The sequence below is a fragment of the Lithobates pipiens genome, unplaced genomic scaffold, assembly GCF_037356315.1.
Source record: "Lithobates pipiens isolate NorthernLeopardFrog02 unplaced genomic scaffold, aLitPip1_a1.2 Scaffold_83, whole genome shotgun sequence".
NCBI lineage: Eukaryota > Metazoa > Chordata > Amphibia > Anura > Ranidae > Lithobates > Lithobates pipiens.
Window position 1 is genome coordinate 865,299 of NW_027507907.1, and position 19,868 is coordinate 885,166.

The 19,868-nt window shown below is 49.5% G+C and overlaps 1 protein-coding gene, 4 non-coding genes and 18 pseudogenes across 8 annotated transcripts in view; all 23 read left to right on the forward strand.

The window, feature by feature from the left end:
• LOC143973506 (uncharacterized) overlaps positions 1-19,868 on the forward strand; it is a 107,140-nt gene that overhangs the window by 51,021 nt on the left and 36,251 nt on the right. For all 4 annotated transcript variants that reach the window (XR_013272064.1, XR_013272065.1, XM_077474425.1 and 1 more), the window contains exon 6: positions 18,484-18,649. Coding sequence is in view for 2 of the 4 variants with exons in the window: in XM_077474425.1 (XP_077330551.1) it covers positions 18,484-18,649 (166 nt within the window). In the remaining 2 variants the exon portion in view is untranslated. The remainder of the gene's footprint in view (positions 1-18,483; positions 18,650-19,868) is intronic.
• Positions 3,985-4,103, forward strand: LOC143973582 (5S ribosomal RNA; annotated as a pseudogene).
• LOC143973536 (5S ribosomal RNA) lies at positions 4,213-4,331 on the forward strand (annotated as a pseudogene).
• LOC143973545 (5S ribosomal RNA) lies at positions 4,899-5,017 on the forward strand (annotated as a pseudogene).
• On the forward strand, positions 5,127-5,245 carry LOC143973581 (5S ribosomal RNA; annotated as a pseudogene).
• Positions 5,789-5,907, forward strand: LOC143973552 (5S ribosomal RNA; annotated as a pseudogene).
• LOC143973572 (5S ribosomal RNA) lies at positions 6,234-6,352 on the forward strand (annotated as a pseudogene).
• On the forward strand, positions 6,462-6,580 carry LOC143973550 (5S ribosomal RNA; annotated as a pseudogene).
• LOC143973556 (5S ribosomal RNA) lies at positions 6,690-6,808 on the forward strand (annotated as a pseudogene).
• On the forward strand, positions 7,135-7,253 carry LOC143973580 (5S ribosomal RNA). The gene has a single exon (XR_013272085.1). It is a non-coding gene; the product is annotated as a 5S ribosomal RNA (ribosomal RNA).
• LOC143973576 (5S ribosomal RNA) lies at positions 7,363-7,481 on the forward strand (annotated as a pseudogene).
• On the forward strand, positions 14,147-14,265 carry LOC143973557 (5S ribosomal RNA; annotated as a pseudogene).
• On the forward strand, positions 14,592-14,710 carry LOC143973558 (5S ribosomal RNA; annotated as a pseudogene).
• Positions 14,820-14,938, forward strand: LOC143973578 (5S ribosomal RNA; annotated as a pseudogene).
• LOC143973577 (5S ribosomal RNA) lies at positions 15,048-15,166 on the forward strand (annotated as a pseudogene).
• Positions 15,504-15,622, forward strand: LOC143973542 (5S ribosomal RNA; annotated as a pseudogene).
• Positions 15,732-15,850, forward strand: LOC143973579 (5S ribosomal RNA; annotated as a pseudogene).
• On the forward strand, positions 15,960-16,078 carry LOC143973544 (5S ribosomal RNA; annotated as a pseudogene).
• Positions 16,188-16,306, forward strand: LOC143973553 (5S ribosomal RNA; annotated as a pseudogene).
• On the forward strand, positions 16,416-16,534 carry LOC143973570 (5S ribosomal RNA; annotated as a pseudogene).
• On the forward strand, positions 16,644-16,762 carry LOC143973555 (5S ribosomal RNA). Its single transcript, XR_013272080.1, has one exon. It is a non-coding gene; the product is annotated as a 5S ribosomal RNA (ribosomal RNA).
• LOC143973528 (5S ribosomal RNA) lies at positions 16,872-16,990 on the forward strand. The gene has a single exon (XR_013272072.1). It is a non-coding gene; the product is annotated as a 5S ribosomal RNA (ribosomal RNA).
• Positions 17,100-17,218, forward strand: LOC143973543 (5S ribosomal RNA). The gene has a single exon (XR_013272078.1). It is a non-coding gene; the product is annotated as a 5S ribosomal RNA (ribosomal RNA).

Genomic DNA, 19,868 nt, shown 5'->3' on the forward strand with positions numbered 1-19,868 from the left:
TCTTCCTTGACAGTGGGCAGGGTCAACGTCCAGCCGACAATGCAGCCAATTAGGGTCCTCTTCTTTCCCCGGGACTTCCTTCTAGACCAAAGTCCAGCTGCCAATGAAGTCAGGGGCCAATTAGGTTCCTCCTCCTTTCATAGGACTTCCTCCTTGCCAGTGGGCAAGACCAGCTGCCAATGCAACCAATCAGGGTCATACTTATTCCCCAGCACTCCCTCCTTGCAAATGGACAGGGCAAAAGTCTAGCTGGCAATGCAGCCAATCCGGGTCCTCCTCTCTCCTCGCAACTTACTTCTTGCCAGTGGGCAATGCCAAACTACAGCAGCCAATCAGCGTCCTTCTCTTTTCATAGGACTTCCTCCTTGCCAGTGGGCAAGGACAAAGTATAGCTGCCAATGAAGCCAATCAGGGTCCTCCTTCTATCATGGGCCTTCCTCTTCGCCAGTGGGCAAGGCCAAACTACAGTTGTCAATGCAGCCAATCAGGGTCCTACTTATTCCCCAGCACTTCCTCCTTGCAAATGGGCAGGGCAAAAGTCTTGCTGGCAATGCATGGTCCTCCTCTTTCCCCAGTACTTCCTTCTTGCCAGTGGGCAAGGCCAAAGTACAACTCCCAATGAAGCCAATCAGGGTCCTTCTTTCATAGGACTTCCTCCTCGCCAGTGGGTAAGGCCAAAGTCCAGCTGCCATTGCAGCCAATCAGGGTCCTACTTATTCCCCATCATCTCCTCCTTGCAAAGGGGCAGTGAAAAGGTCTAGCTGGCAATGCAGCCAATTGGGGTCCTCGTAGCCTTCTTACCAGTGGGCAGGGCCAAAGTCCAGCTGCCATTGCAGCCAATCAGGGTCCTACTTATTCCCCATCATCTCCTCCTTGCAAAGGGGCAGTAAAAAGGTCTAGCTGCCAATGCAGCCAATCAGGGTCCTCTTCTTTCCCCAGCACTATCCTTCTTGCCAATGGGCAGGGCCAAACTTCAGCTGCCAATGCAGCCAATCAGGGTTCTCCTCTTTCCTCTCCCTGTTGCACTGTCTATCACTGGTGAGCAGATACTTTGTTGACAACTCCCGTGACTTAAGGTGGCCACCACCCAGGATGCTCTATCTATGACCCTACGTTTTATTTTTTTACACAATAATACAGGAAATTAAATATTATATAAATTTAAAGAAAAATCGAGTTTGTTGATTTACCACATCATTTTATAAAAAATAATATGTAAAAATATACCCCATGCAGTATTGGCATTGCATTGCTATATCACAAGGCCATCCCTTTTGTATATTGGCAATGTGACAATGAACAAACCGCACAGTAAAGTATATAAAGCCCGAACAATCCTCATCTTGGTTACAAATAGTGCTTTGAATTGTACTAAAAAAAATACTTACAGAATATATGTAATTACACCGATGCTCCTAAAAAAAAGAAAAAAAAGGAAGAAGATTATAAAAGACTGAAAAAAAAGGAAAAAAGGTGAAGGTGATGATTCTCATTTATCCAGGTCGTAGCTGATAAAAGTCAATCGCATTCAACTGGACTAGATTTTTTTGGAACTTAAGAAGTTATGAAACATCCATAACATTACAGAACAAGTTTCAGTTCAATGCGACTTCTCCTGGCTGACGGAAGGAAGCAGATTAAATACTTTGCATGTATTATGTATTACAACCACAAGATGGTGCTAGAGATTAAAGAACAGATAGGGCACACGTGTTCAATTGATATAAAGGGAAATTGCTGAATGGGATACTATAACTACGTTCATAAAAAAGGAAATCCAAAATTTAAAGGCAAAAGGCATGTGTTTCAAGAGTTTATCCAAATAGATAGCAGTTATAAACCCAATCACTAAAATCTCACATTCTTTAACCTGTTACTGCCATTTCAGAAACATTTATTTAATAATCTGTAGTAAACTCCAGTGATCCTGCCATAAAGGCCCATGTGCGGGGCACATCCTGTTATCGGGTGACAACTCAGTGTCCATCAATCAGTAGTATGACTGTGTTGTCACCCTGTCACAACGCTCCCAGTATAAGCCAGTGTTTCTCAACTAGGGTTGCTCCAGAGGTTGTTAGGGGTTCCTTGAGCAATGAACAATTTCTGTCTCTCAGATAAGTTCCCTCTGACACCATTGATCTTCTTTTTAGAGATCTGTCGGGGGTAATTCTTCCCAATGACCACAAGTGTAAGGAGCATACTTCCCACTGACCATCACACTAATGTAACAGACGAAAAATAAACTCTGGACTGCCACACTCTTCAGAAGCCCACTTTCTTTTATTGGAAAATCACATCACAGCTCAACAAACACAGCGAACATGATGAATAAGCACTACAGCTAGTGCGAAACGTCAGCAATTTTTCCTTGTTCACTGTGTTTGTTGAGCTGTGATGTGATTTTCCAATAAAAGAAAGTGGTCTTCTGAAGAGTGCGGCAGTCCAGAGCTTGTTTTTCGTCTGTTGCTAGTGGTAATAGCCAGGACCTGTGGCTTCCCAGCCGAAGAGACAGTTTACAGCCTGCATGTGTGCTCCTGGAGTGGTGAGATCCCTTCCCCATCACACTAATTTATCATGAGTTGTAGATATAGTAATTTTCAGCAAAGGTTCCCTGGGACCAGAAATGTATTACAAGGGTTCCTCTGTGTTGAAAAGGTTGACAAAGGCTGGTATAAGCAGTCATGCCCGTAGGCATGATCCACTGTTGTCACCATGAGTAATCCAGCCCTGGGAAATGCCATGCAGCCATTATTGGAATGTTGAAGTGGTGGAAAAAAGGCCGCAGGAGGATCAACAGCACTAAGCTCCAGCTATGAATGAAAAGGGCTCTTCTACTCCTCCCCATAAAAAAAATTAAATGTCAGCAGCTACAAATTCTGTAGCTGCTGACTTTTATTATTAGGACAATTACTGTATACTTTGATGCACTTGGCCAGCTTAAACATGTATTGCAATTTATGAGAACAAAAAAAATCCCTGTTTTAATGCAAAGTTTGCAATGAGTGTATGAGTAGAGTACAGTACAGTAGAGAAGAGCAGTGCAGAGCAAAGTAGAACAGAGTAGTATAGAGAAGAGAAGAACGCAGTAGAGTAGAGTAGAGAAGAGCAGCACAGAGCAGAGAAGTGTAGAGTAGAGCAGTGCATAGTAGGGTAGAGTAGTGTAGGGACTCGCCAAAGAGGGATTACTTTGATGCACTTGGCCAGCTTAAACATGTATTGCAATGTATGAGAACAAAAAAATCCCTGTTTTAATGCAAAGTTTGCAAAGGAATGTATGAGTAGAGTAGAGCAGAGTACAGTAGAGGAAAATCCCTGTTTCAATGCAAAGTTTGCAAAAAGTGTATGAGTAAAGTAGAGCAGAGTACAGTAGAGTAGAGAAGAGCAGCGCAGAGTAGAGTAGAGCATATTAGAGAAGAGCAGCGCAGAGTAGAGTAGAACATAATAGTGAAGAGCAGCGCAGAGTAGAACATAGTAGAGAAGAGCAGAGTAGAGTAGAACATAGTAGTGAAGAGCAGCGCAGAGTAGAGTAGAACATAGTAGAGTAGAGAAGAGCAGCGCAGAATAGAGTAGAACATAGTAGAGTAGAGAAGAGCAGCACTGAGTAGAGTAGAACATAGTAGAGTAGAGCAGAGCAGCGCAGAGTAGAGTAGAACTGGTGCTGTGTAATAAAGTCACCCAGTTAATAGATTTTAATTGCATGAAAATACAGTTGTGTGCTTCTGTCATTACTTATGAATTCAGTTGAAGGGAGAGTCCATTGTTAGTGCATAAGTACCCCAGAGTACAGAACATTCCCACTTCTAGATGCTAAGCAGGGTCGGGCCTGGTTAGTACCTGGATGGGAGACCGCCTGGGAATACCAGGTGCTGTAGGCTTTTTCCCAGCCTGTTGTTTGCTTGGGCGACCTGTTGTATTTTTCCGCTTGTTTGCCCAAGGTGAGTACCTTGGCTTTTGTCAAGAGAGTTGAAAGTAGGATGCACAATCGCCTACAGCCACATCACCCTGAATGTGTCCGATATTGTCAGATTTCAGATGCTAAGCAGGGTCGGGCCTGGTTAGTACCTGGATGGGAGACCGCCTGGAAATACCAGGTGCCGTAGGCTTTTTCCCAGCCTGTTGTTTGCTTGGGCGACCTGTTGTATTTTTCCGCTTGTTTGCCCGAGGTGGGCACCTTGGCTTTTGTCAAGAGAGTTGAAAGTAGGGTGCACAGGCGCCTACAGCCACATCACCCTGAATGCTCCCGATCTCGTCTGATCTCGGATGCTAAGCAGGGTCGGGCCTGGTTAGTACCTGGAAGGGAGACCGCCTGGGAATACCAAGTGCCGTAGGCTTTTTCCCAGCCTGTTGTTTGCTTGGGCGACCTGTTGTATTTTTCCACTTGTTTGCCCGAGGTGAGCACCTTGGCTTTTGTCAAGAGAGTTGAAAGTAGGGTGCACAATTGCCTACGGCCACAACACCCTGAATGCGTCCAATGTCGTCTGATCTCAGATGCTAAGCATGGTCGTACCTGGATGGGAGACCGCCTGGGAATACCAGGTGCCGTAAGCTTTTTCCCAGCCTGTTGTTTGCTTGGGCGACCTGCTGTATTTTTCCGCTTTTTTGACAGAGGTGAGCAACTTGGCTTTTGTCAAGAAGGTTGAAAGTAGGGTGCACAGTCGCCTACAGCCACATCACCCTGAATGCTCCAAATCTTGTCTGATCTCGGATGCTAAGCAGGGTCGGGCCTGGTTAGTACCTGGAAGGGAGACCGCCTGGGAATACAGCCTGGGAATACCAAGTGCCATAGGCTTTTTCCCAGCCTGTTGTTTGCTTGGGCGACCTGTTGTATTTTTCCGCTTGTTTGCCCGAGGTGAGCACCTTGGCTTTTGTCAAGAGAGTTGAAAGTAGGGCACACGATCGCCTGCGGCCACATCACCCTGAATGCGCCCGACCTCGTCTGATCTCGGATGCTAAGCAGGGTTGGGCCTTGTTAGTACCTGGATGGGAGCCCGCCTGGGAATACCTGGTGCCGTAGGCTTTTTCCCAGCCTGTTGTTTGCTTGGGCGACCTGTTGTATTTTTCCGCTTGTTTGCCCGAGGTGAGCACCTTGGCTTTTGTCAAGAAAGTTGAAAGTAGGGGTTATCATTGCATACAACCACATCACCCTGAATGTGCCCTATTTCGTCTGATCTCGGATGCTAAGCAGGTTCGGGCCTGGTTAGTACCTGGATGGGAGTCCGCCTGGGAATATCAGGTGCCGTAGGCTTTTTCCCAGCCTGTTGTTTGCTTGGGCGACCTGTTGTATTTTTCCACTTGTTTTCCCGAGGTGAGCACCTTGGCTTTTGTCAAGAGAGTTGAAAGTAGGGTGCACGATTGCCTACTGCCACAACACCCTGAATGCGTCCGATGTCGTCTGATCTCAGATGCTAAGCATGGTCGTACCTGGATGGGAGACCACCTGGGAATACCAGGTGCCGTAGGCTTTTTCCCAGCCTGTTGTTTGCTTGGGCGACCTGTTGTAATTTTCTGCTTTTTTGACCGAGGTGATCAACTTGGCTTTTGTTAAGAGAGTTGAAAGTAGGGTGCACAATTGCCTACGGCCACAACACCCTGAATGCGTCCAATGTCGTCTGATCTCAGATGCTAAGCATGGTCGTACCTGGATGGGAGACCGCCTGGGAATACCAGGTGCCGTAAGCTTTTTCCCAGCCTGTTGTTTGCTTGGGCGACCTGCTGTATTTTTCTGCTTTTTTGACAGAGGTGAGCAACTTGGCTTTTGTCAAGAAGGTTGAAAGTAGGGTGCACAGTCGCCTACAGCCACATCACCCTGAATGCTCCCGATCTTGTCTGATCTCGGATGCTAAGCAGGGTCGGGCCTGGTTAGTACCTGGAAGGGAGACCGCCTGGGAATACCAAGTGCCGTAGGCTTTTTCCCAGCCTGTTGTTTGCTTGGGCGACCTGTTGTATTTTTCCACTTGTTTGCCCGAGGTGAGCACCTTGGCTTTTGTCAAGAGAGTTGAAAGTAGGGTGCACAATTGCCTACGGCCACAACACCCTGAATGCGTCCAATGTCGTCTGATCTCAGATGCTAAGCATGGTCGTACCTGGATGGGAGACCGCCTGGAAATACCAGGTGCCGTAAGCTTTTTCCCAGCCTGTTGTTTGCTTGGGCGACCTGCTGTATTTTTCCGCTTTTTTGACAGAGGTGAGCAACTTGGCTTTTGTCAAGAAGGTTGAAAGTAGGGTGCACAGTCGCCTACAGCCACATCACCCTGAATGCTCCCAATCTTGTCTGATCTCGGATGCTAAGCAGGGTCGGGCCTGGTTAGTACCTGGAAGGGAGACCGCCTGGGAATACCAAGTGCCATAGGCTTTTTCCCAGCCTGTTGTTTGCTTGGGCGACCTGTTGTATTTTTCCGCTTGTTTGCCCGAGGTGAGCACCTTGGCTTTTGTCAAGAGAGTTGAAAGTAGGGCACACGATCGCCTGCGGCCACATCACTCTGAATGCGCCCGACCTCGTCTGATCTCGGATGCTAAGCAGGGTTGGGCCTTGTTAGTACCTGGATGGGAGCCCGCCTGGGAATACCTGGTGCCGTAGGCTTTTTCCCAGCCTGTTGTTTGCTTGGGCGACCTGTTGTATTTTTCCGCTTGTTTGCCCGAGGTGAGCACCTTGGCTTTTGTCAAGAAAGTTGAAAGTAGGGTTTATCATTGCATACGGCCACATCACCCTGAATGTGCCCTATCTCGTCTGATCTCGGATGCTAAGCAGGGTCGGGCCTGGTTAGTACCTGGATGGGAGCCCGCCTGGGAATATCAGGTGCCGTAGGCTTTTTCCCAGCCTGTTGTTTGCTTGGGCGACCTGTTGTATTTTTCCACTTGTTTGCCCGAGGTGAGCACCTTGGCTTTTGTCAAGGGAGTTGAAAGTAGGGTGCACAATTGCCTACTGCCACAACACCCTGAATGCGTCCGATGTCGTCTGATCTCAGATGCTAAGCATGGTCGTACCTGGATGGGAGACCACCTGGGAATACCAGGTGCCGTAGGCTTTTTCCCAGCCTGTTGTTTGCTTGGGCAACCTGTTGTAATTTTCTGCTTTTTTGACCGAGGTGATCAACTTGGCTTTTGTCAAGAGAGTTGAAAGTAGGGTGCATAACTGCCTACGGCCACAACACCCTGAATGTGCCCGATCTCGTCTGATCTCGGATGCTAAGCAGGGTCGGGCCTGGTTAGTACCTGGATGGGAGTCCGCCTGAGAATACCAGGTGCCGTAGGCTTTTTCCCAGCCTGTTGTGTGCTTGGGCGACCTGTTGTATTTTTCCACTTGTTTGCCCGAGGTGAGCACCTTGGCTTTTGTCAAGAGAGTTGAAAGTAGGATGCCCTAACGCCTATGGCCACTTCACCCTGAATAAGCCCGATCTCGACTGATCTTGGATGCTAAGCAGGGTCAGGCTTGGTTAGTACCTGGATGGGAGACCGCCTGGGAATACCAGATGCTGTAGGCTTTTTCCCAGCCTGTTGTTTGTTTGGGCGACCTGTTGTATTTTTCCGCTTGTTGCCTGAGGTGAGCACCTTGGCTTTTGTCAAGAGAGTTGAAAGTAGGGTGCCCGATCACCTACGGCCATATCACCCTGAATGCACCCATTCTCGTCTGATCTCAGATGCTAAGCAGGGTCGAGCCTGGTTAGTAGTGATGGACGAACTTCCGATGGGACGTTTCGCGAACGAGGCCGACCGTTCGCGAAGCCGAACGTTCGTGGCCGGCCCCATTGACTTCAATGGGAGGCGAACTTCTCAAACATTTAGGTCGAATTTGCAGCCACAGGATAATTATTAGCTGGGCAAACATAGTCCCACCACATGGCCAATGACATAACACATGTATGAGGTGAATTTGGGATCGATAACTACAAGCATTCTTTTTTTATATGGGAAATTGTTCTGACAATTCAGGACTGTGGAGCGCATGAAGGCAATGGAGGAGAGGGAAGGTCAGGGACCAGGGTAGGCAAAGAAGAGGGTGCAGGAGATGATCACCAGCAGCGTGACATACAGCAATGACACATGCACCGTGATAGAGGCATCTGACAATAGCACCGTGATCCAGAGCACTGACATCAGCAGCGTGACATAAAGTATTAACACCAGCACCGTGACATACAGCATTGACAGCAACACCATGATAGAGAGCACTGACATCAGAAGCGTGACATACAGCACTGACATCAGCACCGTGATATACAGCACTGACAGCAGCACCGTGACAGAGAGCACTGACATCAGAAGCGTGACATACAGCACTGACAGCAGCACCGTGACAGAGAGCACTGACATAAGAAGCGTGACATTAAGCACTCACACCAGCACCGTGATATACAGCACTGACAGCAGCACCGTAAGCAGCCCCAGGAGGAAGTCAGCACAGCACAGGGATGGTGTGATCCCCTCATAATAAGAACCCCCAGGAGGAAGTCAGCACAGCACAGGGATGGTGTGATCCTGTCACGTACCTTAAGGCAGAGCCCGGAGTGCAGGGAGTGGCCTCTCGTAGACCTCTGACTCGAGAGACCCTGGTAGAGATGACAGGGGCTCGGGAGCACAGAGGGGCACAAGTGCCTGACTGGATAGCAGGTGGAAGAAGCAGCAGACCGAGGAGGTGTATTGTAGTCCGGTGTCAGAATGCAGGTAAAGGTGAGGTAGGGTTCAGCAGACAGCAGAAGGATTCCTGTAGTCCAGCAACGCTATACAAGTGGTCGCAGGGAATAGCAAACAACGGAGGGGTATTGTAGTCCGACAGCGGATGCAGGTGCAAAGGTAATGTTGCGGAAGTGCAAGAGTCCAATAGTCTACAGCCAAAGGTGGAAGGCTACAACCGTGGAGGAAGTAACAGCCAGATATTGTGGAGGACTGGGAGGTGTCCTGTAGTACAACAGCGGTAAACAAGCGACTTACAGTTGACGGATGGTGTAACAGTCCAGGTCAGGCACAGGCGGGCAGATCAGGTACAGAAACGGAATCCAGAAGAGTAGTCGGGTACAAAGCCAAAGTCGGGGGGCAGGCAGCAAACAGCAGAATCGGGAACAAGCCGGGTTCGATACGGATCAGGATACAGATACAGGTTTCAGGTTCAGATACGGATCAACCAGGAAGCACAGGAACGCTGTTGATCAGGCAGCAAGGCAGAGAAGCATGGATCCAGTCTAAATAGCGCTATTGGCGCCAATTTGCGTCAAACGGCCGCGCGCGCTCCCGCGCGCACGCGCGCGCGCGCACCGCCGATCGCGGTAACGCTCCTGAAACTGGGCAAAAGATCTTCTGCGACTTTCGCCGCTTGGACGTCCGTGAGGAGGATCTTCCTGACAGATCCCCTCATAATAAGAACCCCCAGGAGGAAGTCAGCACAGCACAGGGATGGTGTGATCCCCTCATAATAAGAACCCCCAGGAGGAAGTCAGCACAGCACAGGGATGGTGTGATCCCCTCATAAGCAGCCCCAGTAGAAATATGACACCGCTCAACCTCTTCAAAGAGGAGGGTAGGGGCATATAGTACGGTGTGCTTTTCTGGGACAAGGAAGTGAGCCAAATGAAGAAAGAAGGTCTGTGTGCTTGATTAAAAAAAAATGTTTATAGACATATACATGGCCTACTGGTCACATGTGTTGAATTCCTCCGAGATCCATGCCTCGTTCATTTTTAGAAATGTGAGGTAGTTAACACTGTCGTGAGCTAGGCGAGTACGCTTATCGGTCACGATCCCCCCTGCTGCGCTGAACGTCCTTTCGGACAGGACACTGGATGAGGGGCAAGCCAACAGTTCGATTGCAAATTGGGCAAGCTCTGGCCAGAGGTCAAGCCTGCCCACCCAGTAGTCCAGGGGTTCATCACTCCTCAGAGCGTCCACATCGGCCGTTAACCCGATGTAGTCGGACACCTGATGGTCTAGGCGTTCCCTGATGCTGGATCCGGATGACACCTGTCGATGGGTCAGCTGAAAGAATGACCTCATATCCGAAGTCACCAACACATCTTCAAACCGGCCTCTTCTTGCAGGCGCTGTTAGATTGGTGCCCGCAAATCCTTCTCTGGGAGTGGGAATTGCTCCTCTGCCAGCGCATGCAAAAGCAGAATGCAGCATTTCTCGAAGCAAGGCCTGGAAGTGCTGCATTCTGACAGCCCTCTGCGACGGCAGTAACATTTCCGCCATTTTGTGTTTGTACCAGGGGTCTAAGTACGTTGCCACCCAGTACTGGTCCTTGACCCTCATGCTTTTTATATGGGGGTCCCTATTAAAACACTGGAGCATGAAGGCCCCCATTTGCACTAAAGTGGAAGCGGTGTGGTGGCCTGGCTCCTGCTCATCATCCAGGATAATGTCGTCCTCTTCATTCTCCTCTCCCCATCCACGCACAACAGGGATCCCAGAAAGGTTTAAAGCACGCTCTTCATGCTCCTCCTCATCCACCCCGGCACCATCCTCCTCTGACTCCTCTTCAGACTCCTGTTGTTGACTTGTCTCAGATAGAGTAGCCCCCCCTGGGAATTCATCCAGCATTGCGACTTCCTCATCTTCCCGCTCCTGCTCCTCCACAGCCTGATCAATGACACGACGCAATGCACGCTCCATAAAGAAGGCATAAGGTACCATGTCACTGATGGCGCCATGGCTGCGACTGACCAGTTTGGTGATCTCCTCAAATGGCCGCAGAAGTCTGCATGTGTCGCGCATGAGCTGCCACTGGCGTGGTGAAAAAAACCCCAGCTCCCCAGAACCGTTTCTTTTGCAGAGTTCATACAGGTAGACGTTAACTGCACGTTTCTGCTGGAGCAGCCTATCAAGCATATAGAAGGTTGAGTTCCATCGCGTCGGGCAATCGCAAATAAGACGTCCGACCGGCAGATTGTGTCGCCGCTGAATGTCAGCAAGGCGAGCCATGGCCGTGTAAGATCTTCTGAAATGGGCCGAGATTTTCCTTGCCTGCCGCAAGATGTCCTGGACCCCAGGGTATTTGACAAGGAATCGCTGCACGACCAAGTTTAAGACGTGTGCCATGCATGGCACATGCGTGATTTTGCCCTGTTTCAATGCGCTAAGCAGATTGGCACCGTTGTCACACACCACTTTACCAACTGTCAAATTGAGTGGTGTTAGCCACTGATCTGCCTGTGAACGCAAAGCTGAAAGGAGTGCCGGGCCAGTGTGGCTCTTGGCTTCCAGGCACAACAGACGCAGCACGGCATGGCAACGTCTCACCTGGCATGTGGAATAGGTTCTGGGGAGCTTGGGCGGTGCAGCGGAAGAGACGCTAGCAGCAGAAAAGGAGGAGGCAGCTGAGGAGGAGAGGGAGGAGGATGGAGTAGGAGGAGGAGGAGAAGAAGAGTCAGGCCTGCATGCAATCCGTGGCGGTAAAACCAAATCTACACGGGTGCCACGGGTTACATGCTTGACGGCCGTCAGAAGGTTCACCCAGTGGGCAGTAAAAGTGATATACCTTCCCTGCCCGTGTTTGCTAGACCACGTGTCTGTGGTCTGATGGATCTTGGCACCGACACTGTGTGCCAGAGATACATTCACTTGCCGCTGAACATGGCCATATAGCTCTGGGATGCCCTTCTCTGAGAAATACTTCCTTCCTGGGACCTTCCATTGTGGTGTTCCAATGGCCACAAATTTGCGAAAGGCCTCCGAGTCCACCAGTTTATATGGCAGTAGTTGGTGGGCTATGAGTTCTGACAAGCCAGCCGTCAATCGTTGGGCAAGAGGGTTATCCGGCGTCATAATTTTTTTACGCTCGAACATTAGGCCCACAGAAGCCTGCCTTTTTGCAGAAAAACGTGAGCTTGGCGTGATGGAAGGTGGAGTGGAGGACAATTGTGAGGAGAAGGAGAAGTAGAAGACGAGGCTGGACGGTGAGAGCCTGCAGTGTGGCTTTGTGTGTTCCGTTGCTCCCACTCGGCTCGGTGATGGCTGCCCATGTGCCTTCTTAAGGCGGTCGTCCCTAGGTGAGTGTTGGGCTTACCGCGACTAATGCGTTGACTGCAAAGATTGCAGATGGCAACGCTATTGTCAGCAGCGGACACGTTAAAAAAAGCCCACACTGCGGAGCCATGTGCCGGTGTCATGGGAGTGCCAGATGTAACCGTACATGGTCGATGACTCGCTCCTGATACATTTGCAGTCTGCTTTGTCCCTCCTGTGCAATGTAAGTTATTCCTGCTTCTCCTCCCTATCTGCTGGTCCATATCTCCCTCTGAACTCCCCTCCTCATCCTCTCTTGTGGGCACCCACGTGACATCACTAGACACGTCATCATCAACGTCACCTTCCCCACCGCTATAAGTAGAGATCTCGGAGTAGGCAGCAACACCGGGGACCAACCTCCTCCTTGGGCTGATCTGGGTACTGTCGTCAGACTGCTGAGTAGTGGTTGTTGCTACCTCCTCTTCCTGATCCAATACCAAGAGTGGCTGCGCATCAGAAATGTCCTCTTGATATGGATCGGAAAATAATTCCTGTGACTCAAGCAGAAGGTATGTGGTGGTGGTGGTGGTGTTGTTGGTGGTAGTGTCTTTGGGGGTGCACATAGCAGAGAGTGAAGAAGAGGGTGCAGATCGAGAGGATGAGGAGGGTGCAGAAGAGTAAGGCTGAGTGAGCCACTCAACCAAGTCTGGTGCGTCCTTTAAAGTAATTGAACGCACCTTCTGCAACTTCCCACTTTGGCTCAAGGCTGTTGCTCCTGCCCTACCCCTACCACCCCTGCGGAAGGGCCTGCCTCTTCCTCTGCCTGTCATTTTTTAAATGACCCTGTGACAAATCTCTTAGTCCCTATACCGATGAAGGACTGCTGCAGTATAGGGCAGCGGTCAGCAGTGGTGCACCTCAACCCTATGTATTGTGGACCGATACCGGTCCTTACAGAACAGCAGACTGTACCTCACTCAACCCTATGTACTGTAGCACCCTACACCAAGTTACCAGTCCTTATAAGGACCTTTGTGGACCAAGTAGGTTGTGTGTGACTGATTAGCAGACTGTACGTCAGTCCCTATACTGCTGAAGGACTGCTGCAGTATAGGGCAGCGGTCAGCAGTGGTGCACCTCAACCCTATCTATTGTGGACCGGTAGTGGTCCTTACAGAACAGCAGACTGTACCGCACTCAACCCTATGTACTGTAGCACCCTACACAGACCAAGTTACCAGTCCTGATAAAGAGCTTTGTGGAACAAGTGAGTTGTGACTGATTAGCAGACTGCAGCAGATGAGCAGCAGTCAAGTATAATATTCTTTCTATATTTGGAAGAAAGAATATTATACGTGTACAAGCCTATTACCGTACCACTGATACCAGTCCAGAACCTTTGAGGAACTAATAGTAACAGCAACTCTTTAAACTGACCCTCACTGCCTAACACACTGCTTCCTTCCTTTCCCTATACAAACTGGCAAAACAGAGGAGACTGGAACAATTACTGGTTACTGGAATAGCTCTTTTGTGGACCTGATAGTAACAGCTAATGATGATGATGATGATGACTAATCTGGCTATCGCTAAAATAGCAGCAGACACAGCGCTCTGTCCCTTTCTCTAAACTGACAAAAGACACTCAGGCTGCTGCAACAATCAGTAGCACAGCAAACCTATATACACCTAACACCTATACCAGTCCTGAAAAGAACTTTTGTGTACCAAATAGCTAGCAGTTTATCTGTCTCTGCTCCAAACAGCAACCTTTCCCTACAGTGACAGAAGAAAGAATGCAAAATGGCCGCCGGATCGGGTGTATTTATAAGTTAGGGGGAATGTCCAAGTGTTCATGTGCTGTCATGTCTCAATTGGCTGTCCTGTACCCCATGATGGATGTGTCATCATAGGTCAAAGTTCTTTTACACATTAAACACGTAAGTCCGCCGGGGCGAACGACGCCAATAGTCCGCGAAACGAGCGGACCACGATCGACCGAAATTCGCCACGAAACGACCGCCGGGCGAACCGTTCGGCCATCACTACTGGTTAGTATCTAGATGGGAGACCGCCTGGGAATACCAGGTGCCATAGGCTTTTTCCCAGCCTGTTGTTTGCTTGGGCGACCTGTTGTATTTTTCCGCTTGTTTGCCCGAGGTGAGCACCTTGGCTTTTGTTAAGAGAGTTGAAAGTAGGGTGCGCTATTGCCTACAGCCACATCACCCTGAATGCGCCCGATCTCGTCTGATCTCGGATGCTAAGCGGGGTCAGGCCTGGTTAGTACCTGGATGGGAGACCGCCTGGGAATACCAGCTGCCGTAGGCTTTGTCCCATCCTGTTGTGTGCTTGGGCGACCTGTTCTATTTTTCCGCTTGTTTGCCCGAGGTGAGCACCTTGGCTTTTGTCAAGAGAGTTGAAAGTAGAAAGCATAATTGTTTACGGCCACATTATCCTGAATGCGCGCGATCTCGTCTGATTTCGAATGCTAAGCAGGGTCGGGCCTGGATGGGAGACCGCCTGGGAATACCAGGTGCCATAGGCTTTTTTCCAGCCTGTTGTTTGCTTGGGCGACCTGTTGTATTTTTCCGCTTGTTTGCCCGAGGTGAGCAATTTGGCTTTTGTCAAGAGAGTTGAAAGTAGGGTGCCTGATCGCCTACGGTCACATCACCCTGAATGCGCCCGCTCTTGTCTGATCTCTGATGCTAACCAGGGTCGGGCCAGGTTAGTACCTGGATGGGAGACCGCCTGGGAAAACCAGGTGCCGTAGGCTTTTTCCCAGCCTGTTGTTTGCTTGGGCGACCTGTTGTATTTTTCCGCTTGTTTGCCCGAGGTGAGCACCTTGGCTTTTGTCAAGAGAGTTGAAAGTAGGGTGCACAATCACCTACAGCCACATCACCCTGAATGCACCTTATCTCGTCTGATCTCAGATGCTAAGCAAGGTCAGGACTGGTTAGTACCTGTATGGGAGACCACCTGGGAATACCAGGTGCTGTACGCTTTTTCCCAGCCTGTTGTTTGCTTGGGCGACCTGTTGTATATTTCCGCTTGTTTGAACGAGATGAGCACCTTGGCTTTTGTCAAGAGAGTTGAAAGTAGGGTGAATGACCACCTACAGCCACCACACCCTGAATGCGCCCAATCTCGTCTGATCTCAGATGCTAAGAAGGGTCGGGCCTGGTTAGTGCCTGGATGGGAGACCGCCTGGGAATACCAGGTGCCGTAGGTTTTTTCCCAGCCTGTTGTTTGCATGGGCGACCTGTTGTATTTTTCCGCTTGTTTGCCCGAGGTGAGCACCTTGGCTTTTGTCAAGAGAGTTGAAAGTAGGGCGCACAATCGCCTACGGCCACATCACCCTGAATGCACTCAATCTCGTCTGATCTCGGATGCTATGGAGGGTCAGACCTGATTGGTACCTGAATGGGAGACCGCCTGGGAATACCGGGTAACGTAGGCTTTTTCCCAGCCTGTTGTTTGCTTGGGCGACCTGTTGTATTTTTCCGCTTGTTTGAACGAGGTGAGCACCTTGGCTTTTGTCAAGAGAGTTGAAAGTAGGGTGCACGATCACCTATGGCCACGTCACCCTGAATGCACCCGATCTCGTCTGATCACGGATGCCAAGCAGGGTCGGGCCTGGTTAGTACCTGGATGGGAGACCGCCTGGGAATACCAGGTGCCGTAGGCTTTTTCCCAGCCTGTTGTTTGCATGGGCGACCTGTTGTATTTTTCCGCTTGTTTGCCCGAGGTGAGCACCTTGGCTTTTGTCAAGAGAGTTGAAAGTAGGGTGCACAATCACCAACGGCCACATCACCCTGAATGCACCCGATTTCGTCTGATCTCAGATGCTGAGCAAGGTCGGGACTGGTTAGTACCTGGATGGGAGACCACCTGGGACTACCAGGTGCTGTAGGCTTTTACCCAGCCTGTTGTTTGCTTGGGCGACCTGTTGTATTTTTCTGCTTGTTTGCCCGAGGTGAGCACCTTGGCTTTTGTCAAGAGAGTTGAAAGTAGGGTGCATGATCGCCTACGGCCACATCACCCTGAATGCGCCTGATCTCGTCTGATCTCGGATGCTAAGCAGGGTCAGGCCTGGTTAGTACCTGGATGGGAGACCGCCTGGCAATACCAGGTGCCGTAGGCTTTTTCCCAGCCTGTTGTTTGCTTGGGCGACCTGTTGTATTTTTGCGCTTGTTTGCCCGAGGTGAGCACCTTGGCTTTTGTCAAGAGAGTTGAAATTAGGATGCCTGTTTGCCTACGGCCACATCCCCCTGAATGCGCCCGATATCATCTTATCTTGGATGCTAAGCAGGGTCGGGCCTGCTTAGTGCCTGGATGGGAGACCACCTGGGAATACCAGGTGCCGTAGGCTTTTTCCCAGCCTGTTGTTTGCTTGGGCGACCTGTTGTATTTTTTCGCTTGTTTGCCCGAGGTGAGCACCTTGGCTTTTGTCAAGAGAGTTGAAAGTAGGGTGCACAATCCCCTATAGCCACATCACCCTGAATGCGCCTAATCTCGTCTGGTCTCGGAAGCTAAGCAGGGTCAGGCCTGGTTAGTACCTGGATGGGAGACCACCTGGGAATAACAGGTGCCGTAGGCTTTTTCCCAGCCTGTTATTTGCTTGGGCGACCTGTAGTATTTTTCCGCTTGTAGCCCCGAGGTGAGCACCTTGGCTTTTGTCAAGAGAGTTGAAAGTAGGTTGCTTGATCGCCTACGGCCACATCACCCTGAATGCACCCGATCTTGTCTGATCTCGGACGCTAAGCAGGGTCAGGCCTGGTTAGTACTTGGGTGGGAGACCACCTGGGAATACCAGGTGCCATAGGCCTTTTCCCAGCCTGTTGTTTGCTTGGGCAACCTATTGTATTTTTCCGCTTGTTTGCCCGAGGTGAGCACCTTGGCTTTTGTCAAGAGAGTTGAAAGTAGGGTACATAATCACCTACGGCCACATCACCCTGAATGCACCCGATCTCGTCTGATCTCGGATGCTAAGCAGGGTCGGGCCTGGTTAGTACCTGGATGGGACACCGCCCGGGAATACCAGGTGCCGTAGGCTTTTTCCCAGCCGGTTGTTTGCTTGGGCGACCTGTTGTACTTTTCCGCTTGTTTGCCCGAGGTGAGCACCTTGGCTTTTGTCAAGAGAGTTGAAAGTAGGGTACCTGATCACCTACGGACACATCACCCTGAATGCGCCCGATCTCGTCTGATCTCGGATGCTAAGCAGGGTCGGGCCTGGTTAGTACCTGGATGGGAGACCACCTGGGAATACCAGGTGCTGTAGGCTTTTTCCCAGCCTGTTGTTTGCTTGGGCGACCTGCAAGGTCTGATCCTGTCCATCTGCAAAAATGACAGGCAGACCTGATTGGAAAGCATGTGTGAAAGGACCCTAATGCCGTGTACACACGACCGAATTGTCCGCCAGACCGCAAAGGTCCGACGTCTGACAATTCGATCGTGTGTGGGCTACATCGGACCTTTGCTTGCCAAAAGTCCGGCGGACTTTAGAAACAGCACATGTTTTAAATTTTTCCACCGGAACTCCGCCGGACTGAGAAATCCGTTCGTGTGTATGCTAGTCCGACGGACAAAAAAGTGACGCTAGGGCAGCTATTGGCTACTGGCTATGAACTTCCTTATTCTAGTCCGGTCGTACGTCATCACGTTCAAATCCGTCGGACTTCGGTGTGATTGTGTGTGGCCAAGTTCGTTCATTCGGAAAGTCCGTTGGAACTCCGCCGAAAGTCCTTTGGAAAGACCATCGGACCTAGTCCCTCGAAAAGTCTGGTCGAGTGTACGTGGCATAACAAACCTCTGAGGGCTTCACAGAACAGCTGTATTTATACTGAAATTAAATTACACACAAGTGGACTTTATGTACTAATCAGGTGACTTCTGAAGGCGATTGGTTCCACTAGATTTTAGTAAGGGGTATCAGAATGAAGGGGGCTCAATACAAATGTACCCCCCACTTTTTACATATTTATTTGTAAAAAAAAAATTTAAAAATGTATAATTTTCCTTCCACTTCATAATTATGTGTGACTTTGTCTTGGTCTATCACATAAAATCTCAATAAAATACATTTACATTTTTGGTTGTGCCATGACATAATGTGGATAATTTCAAGGGGTATGAATACTTTTGCAAGGCACTGTATGCTAGGGAATGACTAGGCTGGGGGTTAGGTGTTTTTTTTGCTTCCAAGACAGTAAAAAAACTGCATGTTGGGCTGGTGATCCTCTCCCATTCAGACGTCACTCTGGAACCTGCAGTCAGGGGCAGCCTCATGGGTGGTGTATTACTTTCTGCTCCCCATTCAGACCCTGCCATCAAAGGGCCATTTGGTTGCGTTGGCCTCCCTGGTCAAATGTTTCCAGATCTCTATTGATTATATCTGCTTAAAAATATTTTACTGCAATGTCGTCTTGATAAATGACCCATCTGATGTGCTGTTTTGTAGGATCTGCAGCAAGGCCTGTGTTGAAATTCAGCCCAAACTATAGTACGATCTTCAAAGGAGAGAAAATTAAAATGACCTGTGATTCCCAGCCTAAGGAGATGGAATACGCCTGGTTCTTTAACAATGAGAAGATTGGAGGGAATAAAGGGAATATATACGAAATTCCAAGTGCTAACGTCATGCAGAGCGGAAATTACCACTGTCAGACCCCAGATGGTAGCAAAAGTGAGATGGTCACACTGAATGTGACTGAAGGTGAGCTAATCCAACAAGCCAATGGCTTACTGTACTAGTTGTCACTAACATACTGCTATGTCGCAGAGATACATCTTCAGGGGCGGAGGAAACCCTGAGCTCTGCCTGAGCAGAGGGTAACAAGGTGTACCCCCGTTTCTTGTCTCAGGGACAGCTGTGCAAGGCCAACCTTAGCCAAAAGCCATAAAAGCATAATGAGTTCAGGCAGTGGCAGAAAGCGAGAGAGCACAGTCTGCACCGCTTCTCTCCTCACTGCTCTCTGCACTGGGCTGACAGGAGTAGTGCTGCTGCTGTCACTACTCTTGTCAGCGTTGAAACAGAAGGAAGGCGCCTCCATCCCTACAGTAAACCACTGCACCCAGGACAGCCACCCCTCCCGTCCACCCCTTGTCTCGGCCCTAAGTTTAGGCCATACTGGCTACACCACTCATGATGAAAGTCTGGAGCCACCTGAAAAGTTACTATTTCATGTTGCCGGCCAGTACTACAGAAGTGCTACTTGGTGGTTATATATTGTTGCTGATAACTTTAATCTGTCGTTGACCGATAGAATATGCTGCTGTATGATATTACTTTTTTTTTTAATCAGGTAATTTTTATTACCCAGATATTTAAAAGACAATAGGCAATCAAACAATAACAAAAAAGTATAAAAGGAAAAATACCTAATAACAAAAAACAAAAAACACTCAAATGAAGCACCTCAAGTACATGTATTAAGAACGTATTAAAATAAGTGTGTAGAGGATTTGTACATTACTCAGAGATTGTGCAGTACGCTAAAGAAATTCAATATCCAATGAACAACATAGCTTCAACGCTAACAATACCATAGACAATCCTTTTTTATTAGATGAAGTTACCATTGTGACTTTTACCAACCATTCACCCGGCCACAATACATACCCCAGGATTTCCTGTGTCTCCTCTCCTCGTGTCTCCACCACCCGGTGGCCAACGTTGCTTTTCCTCTGGCTTTCCTCAGGGCAACCGGCTTCCCCTGCATCTTCTCGCCTTGCATCCCCCCCACCTTCTTCCCAGTGGCCAGCGTAGCCTCTCCTCTGGCCGGCTTCCCCTGAGTCTCCTCTCCTCGTGTCTCCTCCCAGCGGCCAGAGTAGTTTCTCCTCTGGCTTCCCCTGCGTCTCCTCCCTCCTTCTCCCAGTGTCCAGCGTAGCGTCTCCTCTGGCTTCCCTCCAGGAGACCTGTTTCCCCTGAGTCT